Source organism: Helobdella robusta (genome assembly GCF_000326865.2).
Source record: "Helobdella robusta unplaced genomic scaffold HELROscaffold_2, whole genome shotgun sequence".
Taxonomy (NCBI): domain Eukaryota; kingdom Metazoa; phylum Annelida; class Clitellata; order Rhynchobdellida; family Glossiphoniidae; genus Helobdella; species Helobdella robusta.
This window is the reverse complement of record NW_008704083.1, coordinates 8,853,550-8,863,845: the sequence shown is the minus strand read 5'-3', so window position 1 is coordinate 8,863,845 and position 10,296 is coordinate 8,853,550. Positions and strand designations below refer to the sequence as shown.

General features: G+C 32.3%; 2 protein-coding genes across 2 annotated transcripts; both read left to right on the top strand.

The window, feature by feature from the left end:
• Positions 1-231: 231 nt before the first annotated feature.
• Positions 232-714, top strand: HELRODRAFT_125141 (hypothetical protein; the record flags this gene model as incomplete). The annotated part of the gene is made up of 1 exon (XM_009017753.1): positions 232-714. A coding segment is annotated over one exon (483 nt), but the record flags the coding sequence as incomplete, so codon positions are not given.
• A 1,146-nt stretch (positions 715-1,860) lies between these two features.
• Positions 1,861-8,095, top strand: HELRODRAFT_160822 (hypothetical protein; the record flags this gene model as incomplete). Its single annotated transcript, XM_009017752.1, has 3 exons — positions 1,861-1,910; positions 2,628-2,632; positions 5,430-8,095. 3 exons carry the CDS (start codon positions 1,861-1,863, stop codon positions 8,093-8,095), a joined length of 2,721 nt encoding a protein of 906 aa, XP_009016000.1.
• Between the last annotated feature and the right edge of the window lie 2,201 nt (positions 8,096-10,296).

The following is a 10,296-nucleotide window of genomic DNA, read 5'->3' as shown; positions in this document are numbered from 1 at the left end:
ATCTCCACAAAACGACCTCGTGTCAAATTGATCACCACACTAATTAACGAGAGCATCTCACCTAGGAATCGTCATATTTTCACGTCGTCATCATCACTTATGTCACACCCTCGTGAAAAAATTACAAGCATTGGGGATGATTGTAATAAAGAAAAGGATGCACCAACGCCAGTTAGGCATAACAATGAATATCTTGGTTACAAAAGTTTTGATCATGAAAAAGGAGATTTAATATATGTGGGGACCCTCACTAAATCAGTGAAACTGGTCAAAGGATTCTCCCTGACAACAAGCATTCTTGCAGTTGCTCTTGTACCAGTTTTATATAAAAATTTTCAGTTAGATACTAGTGGTGGTGTAATGGCTGCTGTTGCTATGGGGATGAATTTTTTCATCTTCCTGACTCCAGTTATGCTGCATTTTCTTACAAAAAGATATGTCACTAGCATGTATTACAATCCAAATAATAATATTTTCACTGCCACTACGATCAATTTATTTCTCCAAACGAAGACACACAAATTTTCATCTAGTTCAATTTCAATACCTAAGCCTTCCCCGTTTACGAGTGTCATCGTCAATAAGAAGACACCTCTGCTCGTGGACCCCACCTTGTTCGTGGACAAGGATGCCATGATGTTGTTTTATAAATGCGATGAGTCAGTTGATTTTGAGATGGGCAATATGTCTGAAGATGTAGAGAAGAAAAATAAGTAGTGTTGATAAATAAATAAATGAGTTTATTTGTTTGATTAATTAATTTGTTAATTAGTAGTATTAAAGCTGATAATTATGTATGCATTATATATGAATGACCTTTAAAATTCTTTTGTATCAACATTTTGGATTGAGTCATTGTTATAATTTATTAATCATTATGATTTTTATTTGTTGCGTCATCAATGAACAAATTCTTAAAAGTGTTTAGTATTTCGATTTTTTAATCATTTCTATAGTCTGTTAGTATAGTTACGTCACGAATATATATGTAGAATATACGATGGGGCTTTAAACGTTTTGCTTATCAGAGCAAAAATTCACAATTAGCCTCTAGGTGCAGGTTTCTTCTGTAGAAAGAGCCGCTTAAGTTTTTATTTCAACAAACATGCAAACAAAACAATGTGACTAATATATACTGGTGACAACCGTTTTTTATCGAATCTTTCATTACACTAATACTGGCGCTGCTACTTCTGTCATAACTACAACTGCTATTCTCGTTACTACTGCAGCTGCTATCTTTACTAAACCCACTATTAACACAACTGCTACTACAACTACTACTACCGCAACCACTAAATACACAAACTACTACTACTACAGCAGATACTACTAACAGCTACAACTACTATTACCATAACTACTGCTGCAACTGTTATTACTAACAAGCAGTTTTATTATTATTATTATTATCATTACTATTAATCTTTATGATAATCACTCCTCTTCTTAACATACGTGTCACGATATTATTAGGATGGCAGGTGTACGTGAATGTTCAGCAAAAAATCGTTAACTGAAATTACGGTATACATATATATATGTATGTATGTATGTATATATGTATATATATATATATATATGTATGTATGTATGTGTGTGTGTGTGTGCATATATATATAGTATATATTTATGTAATGTATATATATGTATGTAGGTGTGTTTTTGTGTGTGTGTGCGTTATGTGTGTGACAATATTGTACGCACCTACGTTTATGTCGATAATCGATAAATATTTTAATTACATAAAAGCTCGTTGTATGTATTTTTGTACACATATATACATACAAACAAACAGAAATTTGTGTTTTTTGTATATCGATGTATATATACGGGGGTAGGTTTGTATGTTTGCTTTACATGTGCATGGGATCGTCGGTGTATGTATGTATTTTTTCATACGTTTTAAGGTATTTTTAATATTTTATACAGTGTATGTATGTATAATGTATATATATATATATATATATATATATATATATATATATATATATTAGTAAACAAAGATGAAAGTTTATAGTAGCGAGCAGTTCACAGCTTATTCGATTGAACGTGCAAACAGATGAACTGTTTTTGATGTTTCGCCTAACAAAAACGCATTTCTTTAAAAATTAATATAAATTAATTATAAATACGATATCGTGAATAATAATTATATTTGATATTAGTAATTACTTTTCAAAGTATTTTATATTTCACTTGTTGCGAATAAATCAAGGTTGGTGTTGATTGGATCGTTGGCTGGTTGGTTCGTTGGTCGGTCGGTTGGTTGGTTAGTTGTTTACTGTTTAGGTACACATAAGAAACAGGTTATTTATAAATTTGGAAAAAAATTGTTAAATCACTATTAGATTACTTTACTTAAATTACTATTAGATTACTTTACTTAAATTACTATTAGATTACTTTACTTAAATTACTATTAGATTACTTTACTTAAAAAGGAAAAATAATTAATATATTAAACTTATATCGCAAAAAATAACTCTCTAATCTTTCACAATTTTCAAGATTTGCTGTCACAAGAGTGGCAGTAATGTTGTTTATTATGACATAATTATTATTTTATATTTATATTATTTTTATTAATTATGCAAATTTTTACTAATACTAATTATCTCCCAAAGGACAGGTGACTAATTAAATGTCACCATTGCTATCTGTTATGTTAGCCGGGTAATAATAATAATAATTATGAACATAATAATATTATTATTATTATTGCATCATTATCAACAGCAATAGTAGTAGTAGTAGAAGTAATAATAGTGACAGTAATGGTAGTAGTTGTAGTAATAGTGGTAGTTGTTGTTGTTGTAATAGTAGTTGTAGCGGTAGTAGTAGTAATAGTGGTAGTAGATGCAGGACTAGAAATTTTCATCGCTTTAGTAATAGTAATAATGACGTTAGTAAAAAATGGTATTACGTAGTAATAGTAATTATGGTAGTACGATGGTGTTATTAATAGTTAAAATATGTTAGGCATTCTTTCTGTCAACTGAACTTGCTCTTTTAAAAAGGCACGTTTGGTTTATTTGTCTTTCTTAGTTCTTTTTTCATAATTTTCTTCTTTTCGTTAAATTTTGTATTATTATTTATTATATTATAATGTTATTATTATTATGATTTTTATTATTTTTTCTCGTAATATAAAATAATATAAAGTGTAATGATTGACAATGAGTCATCGTTTAATAAGCCTGTGAAAGAACTAAGTTTAATTTTATTATCAGTAGGTGTGAATTACTACTACTACTACTATTACTACTGCTGCTGCTACTATTACTACTACTACGACTACTACTATTACTACTTCTATTGTTGCTGCTACTACTAATACTACCAATAATAGTGTTACTACTACTACTACTACTATAATTACTAGCTAGTAATAGTAGTAGTTGTAGAATTAATTTGTATAGCGCCATATGTTCCTACATTTAAAAATATCGTAATTCGAAATGTTTTTCAATTTATAGTTCGATCGAATTCTTGTGAGAAATTAACTCGTGTTGTGAGGAGGAAGATTTTATGTTTAACTACAGTACAACTGCTGTAAGTACAGTACGGCAAGTAAGTGTTATTTTATTGTTGTTACTGTTATTTGTTATTGTTGTTAATATTATTATTATTGTTATCTTGTTCTTTTCACTATATTTGCTATACGTACATTTGTCGTTGTCTTCTAGTTATGTATCTTATTTTGATTTATGTAAATAAGTTTGTAGTGATGTTCTAAGTGTTGTTGTTGTGGATGTTGTTTGTTGTTTGTTCTGTTAAGTCGAGATCCGTTGAATGTCAGGCTGGCTGTTTGCTTATGTTGTTTTTTAGTTGTTGGTACCGCTATTGTCTTATGGTCCAGGTCCCATTCTTTAATTTTTGCAACATCTTATTCACTGATGTTTTTTGTTGTTTTGTAATTCTTCGATACTGTTGTTTTTGTTGTAGATCCTTTTCGTTTGTTTTGTTGTCGGTGATGTTGTTGTCGTCGTTGTTGTTGCGAATGTTGTTAAACAAATATTGAATTTGTAGAACATCGCTAACTACGCATCCATCTACCCGCAGTTGCAATTGAACGAAAAAAAAAACCAAAGCAAATCACGCCATGTTTTTGGCGTTAGTCCAACAGTTACCTGCTGCTATTTGTATGTTTGTGAGTGTGTTTCAACGTTTGTTTGTGTGTATAATATGTTTTTTGTTTTGTTTGTTTGTTTGTATATTTGTGAGTACGTTGTAATTTGTTCATTTGTAAATTTATTCATTCAAATGTATGCTTGCATGAGATAATGTATTTATATTTTTTAATGTTTTGTGTGTGTATTTGTGTATATGTATTTGTCTGTGTGTGTGTGTGTATTTTGTTGCATCCACATTGGTAGGTTTTTATATGATTGATTATGTTTAAGTTCGTTTGCATTTGAATGTACGTGTTTGTATTGTTTTAACGAGAGTTTGAATAAGTGGTGTATAAATGGCTATTGTTTAAACTATTGTTTAAACTAATTTTTTGAATTTTTTTCCAATTATTTTTGCACATTCGCGTTCTAACACACACAAAGTCAAACGCACACAAACAAACATACCAAAAACAAACATACGAACATGCGAACGAACGAACGAACAAAAGCAAACGAAAACGTACAAATTTAATAAATAATTTATATGATAAAAAACTCCAGACATCTTAATCACTAACTAGCTCGGTCCATACGTTACTCTCATCTACTTGTTACTGCTCTTGTGATTAGTATTTACACTACTGACATTGTAGTAATAATCATAATATCAAGAATAATTCAAAAAATGACTTTTATACATTTGTGGTCCATATGTATTAATATGTATTTTATTCACATAATCATTTGTTGGGTTTAAAAAATTAAATTGAAAAGTGATAAATAACCAACAAGAGCGTTTGATTCTTAATTTGGGATAAATTTATTGAATGTCAATCGTTTGCACCTCTTCAGATAACGACGATTAACTAGTGCCGCTAAGTTTTCTCAACTTACTTTTCTGAATAAATATCTCACCACCACCACCATTGATATGACGTCACGAAAACTTCCTCTGCTGTCGTCACTGGGGTTTCACTCACAATCTGGATCATCATCACCGCCACTCCTAGTTACGTCATCGTCATCAGCACCACCACGACAATTATTATCATCATTCCCGTCATCGTCGCCATTTTTATTATCTCCACCAAGTCATAGGGGTGAAATGAGGTCATCTGTGTCTAACCAATCACCGACGACGAACCAGTTAAAAAGCAAGCCTCTGATTGGCTCGAGGAAAAATTTGTCAACCAATCAATTTATTCGCTTCGGAGAAGCCCCGACCAATCAAAAAAGTTATTACATTTTTTATATTTTAAAAATTATTTTGACATTAAGATGAACAATAACAAAAATGACGTCAAACAACAGGGAAGACATCGGTGACGTCAGCATCAGCGCCAAGAGGAACGATCAAATACCTCGAGAGCCACAAGTACAACGAGTACCCATCATACCGAAGTTCCGAATCTGACCGGCACAACTCCATCTATTCGACTCGCAGGAAATATTACAGCACTATGGATCTTAGGCAGAATTCTGTGCCAAAGGTCAATAATAATAATGATAATATTCTGATTAATAATGGCATTAGTAGTAATTTTAATTTAAAAAATGAAAAACTTGTTGGCAAAAGAGTGAACAATGTGAACAGCAACAACACTAACAACACTAACAACAACAGCAGCAGCAACAACAACAACAGCATCTATACGTTACGTGACAACTCACAAATTCGGAGCACGACATTCAAAGGTGGTGGAGACGCTGCAAGAGATAGAGATGAATTTTGGAGAGAGTCTCGAAAAAGAGATAGAGATAAAGAGAGCAACATCCAGAGCCACAGAAACAATCACAAGACTAGTTATAGAGAGTCGTCACTGTCTAAGAAATCAACACTCAGGATGAATAATGCCTCACAACAGACGACAAACAACGTTAACGACATTTTCAACAACAACAACAACATCATCAACATCGATGACAATATCAGCAACAAATATAAACGGAATAACAAAAACAACAACAATAGTGATAACGATTATTCTTACAAAAGTGTTGCAAATGTCAACAACAACATTAAAAACAACAAAGATGACGATGATAACCGTAGCTACTCATATTCTTCTATGTTATTAACAGACGATGACATCAACAACTCAAACAACTATAACTCCCGCTTCAATAGCATCAACAAAAACAACACCAACATCAACAACAGTATCAAAAATTACGGCAACTCTGACAACTACAAAAGTATCAAGAATCTCAACACTAGCAACATCAACAACATCAACGACAACAACACCAACAGCAACAACAACAATAACATCAACAACAATAACATCAACAACACGAGCAACAAAAAGGTTCTTTTCCGCAATCGCGTCTCAGTGTACAGGTTTGACAGCGACGCAGAAAGCACCGCAGACCGTGAAATGTGGCCGCCAGCTGGCAAACAAAAAACAAAATCACCCCTGGCGAATGAGCCGAAAACAACAACGACGACCCTGGCAAACGAACAGAAACCAGTATCACTGTCTTTCGGTCCATTCAAACAGCAGAAGCAGCTGAAGCAACTACCACTACTGCAGCAACAAAACAACGATTCAAACATTACAAAACAACAACATCAACAAAAACAACACAGTAGCCACAGCAAATCAACAAATGACTCAAAATTAATCACATTTTCTTTAACGAATTTTTTCAACAGCCTGAAAGATGACGACAAAGTTGTCGTGAAGAGCTCCAAAAACAGCAACAACAACAACAACACTTTTAACAACAAAACAACAAACAACAACAACAACAAGAAGATGATCAACAATAACGTTGAGTCATTTGACAACCGGACGCACTTGTATATTGGAGATTACGATGAAGATGAAGAAAATATAATGAAAAAAGAAGAGAACTGTGATGATGATGGCGATGCTGATAATAAGTCCAAACATTTTCAAACCTTGAACATCTATGACGATGACGATGACGACGATGACGTTTCAAGTTTTTATAACGCCAACAAACACAACCACAGGAATAAAAATAAAAAGATTAAAAATAATAACCCCACCAACAACAACATCAACAACAACAACAACGACGACTTCATCGAACTTCCACAGAATTCAAATTCTCCTAGCGTTTATTACACTACACCAGTTGGCGCTGTTGTCATCAGCAGCAACAACAATAGCAACAACAACGATGTCAACCATTACAATAATAATCACGTGAATCACAGCATCAACTCCAGTAGCAATGAAACTAACAACATCGGCAACATACATATCATTAGTAACAGCAGCATGAACAACAACAACAACATTCCGGATAACAGTGTAAGAAACAACATCACCAGATACAAACTCATCAGCAACACTAACGACAACGATTCAAATTTCAAGTACAGTTACGAATACAGCTATGAGAAGGTTAAAACGCCTTCTAAAAATGATTCGCCATTTGAAACGCAAGTCGTCGAGTTATTTGTAGATGAACGTCAACAAGATGAACGCGAACAACAACATAAACGGCAACAACAAGCAGACGAGCAACTACCAAACATATATGACTCTATATCTTCAAGAAATTTAAACAAATCTCTTACAACAACTACGTCGCCGTCATCAGCACGGCCACCGACAACCACAAAAACGCCACAGCCACATACATCTCCAAAAACATCAAAAACATCAACATCTCAAAATATGCCAGCAACATCAACAACAACCTCCACAACAACAACAACAACGACAGCAACCGACAAATACTTCCAACACTGCAACGTCACGAACAATCTGGACAACATCTTCACCATCCTCTGCAATCTCGGCATCACGCTTCATCCCAACGACGTCCTAGTAAAAGCCAACAAAAACGGAACAAAACTTAGAATAGTCAATAATCCGCAGTCGGCACTAAAAGTAAACCTAAACGAACAAATCCAATTACCGGTTCGAGTCGATTCTTATCGGTTATCGGCTAAAATCGATCCGGCTGGGAATCTGTTAATAGAAGCGCCGATCTTATGAATTGAATGAATGGCTGCTGACTAGATTACGTTACATATCATGCTTTTGTCTCTCTCGTTCCTTTCTGTTTTAGGTGTATTTAGATATTCATTATTTAAAAGGGATAATAAATTATTATTTTTTAATTTTGTTTTCTTTATCTTTCTCTAATCCTCTCTCACTCTCTCTCTCTCTTTCTTTCTCTTGCTATCTACACGTTTATCCTTGCTTGTCAATTCTCTCTGTCTTGTTATACATGTCCTCTTTTACTTTCTTCTCGTTACAATCATTTGTTCACTTTACGACGGAAACATTTTTCAATTTTTTGTGACGGACTTGAAGAACAGTTCAAAGTTCATAATTTTCAGTTACCAACTTTCATTTCGTTAAAATTTTGTGAAATAAAAATTTTTAAATACGAAATAAAAATGAAGAATTTTGATACAAAAAAATTGTCCATGTGATATCAGATAAATGAGTTCTTCTCCATCTTTTCATCACATCTTATATTTCCATTTCCTACTTTTCCTCATCTTTTGAAATAGCAGATAATAAAAAATAATATAAAATTTGTATGTATGTATATATATGTATATATATATATGTGTGTGTGTGTGTGTGTATTTGTGTGCGTGCGTGTGTGTGTGTGCATCTTTATGTGGATAATTATTCTTTCGTGCATACATATTTTTCTGTATTCATTCATAAAAACTTGTACGTACACTCATACACGCGTACACGAATCCGTACCTACATTCACGGGAACACACACACATACATACACACACATACACACACATACACTACACATACACACACACAAAGACATACATGCGTGCATACAGAACTTGTACGAACGCAGCTTATATCCTGTACTCACATGCGAACAACGGTGGACACAGCATACAAATCTTCGCTACGTATACATACAATGTATATACGCATATATATACGCATACATATGCGTGTATATATACGCATATATATATATATATATATATATATATATATATATATAATTATATCTATTTTGGAAAGAGACCTTATTTTATTTGTATGAATTCTACCGAATTGTTGGCACTAATCAATTTAAAGTTTGTCTTTTCAATTTTCCTTACTAGAATTTTCTGGAAGTTGTTTAATGTATTAAAAATAGGTTTATTATCCAAGTCCATCATGAAAGTTTAATGAAACCATTGTTATCCAAATTCATCATGCAAATAGGCCTTATTTCGATTTTCCCCAAATCATCTTCAGTGCATGTTTGGTTATTTCTTGTAGTGAAATAAACTAACTTCAATAACGATAAAGAACGAAGAAATAACAAGAATTTGGTTAGAAATATTGAGAAATGTAATAAAATATTATCTAAAGCTGGAAATTTGGTAGATTTCATAAATCACTGCATTAATTATGGTCTTTTATCAGCATATATATATATATATATATATATATATATATATATATATATATATATATATATATATATATATATATATATTATCATTAAAATTTATGAAGCGCTTATTAAAAATAATAGTGTTAATTTTTCAAAAGCGCTCTCCTATAATTAACAGAAATAGCTGAAAAAGTAGATAAAATAAACCACAAATAAATCAGTTCACAGTTATTGATTAAATAAATGAGTCTTCAAATTCTCCCTAAAGTTTTCAATTCCTGAATCGCACACCCTCAACGACCGTGGCAAACCATTCCATACAACCCCCAACACTGCAATATTTTTTGCTCCTATCTGCAAACGAAAAACAGGCACAGCCATCAAATTATCATCATCAGATCTTAGACTTGTGCCAATACGCAAATTTGATCTCTTCTTATTGGACTTGCATGTATATATATATATATATAAGTATATATATATATATATATATATATATATATATATATATAAGTATATATATATATATATATAAGTATATATATATATATATATATATATATATATGACGTTCGTAACTACCATCACCAATGTTATAACTTAAAAAATCTCTATATTTCCAACACCGGTGTTGTAGCTTCCAACGATCGTCAAGTTATCGTCATTCCGTCGGTTCAAGATTTCCGATAGATGAACACAACTGCCTCAAACGCAAACTTTGTTGAACGTTTATTCGAATGCCAATAGTAATAGAAATACTAAACTAATCCAGGTAACTACATAATTCACAATTAAAACTTCGCATCAAACCTCGCTAATGACT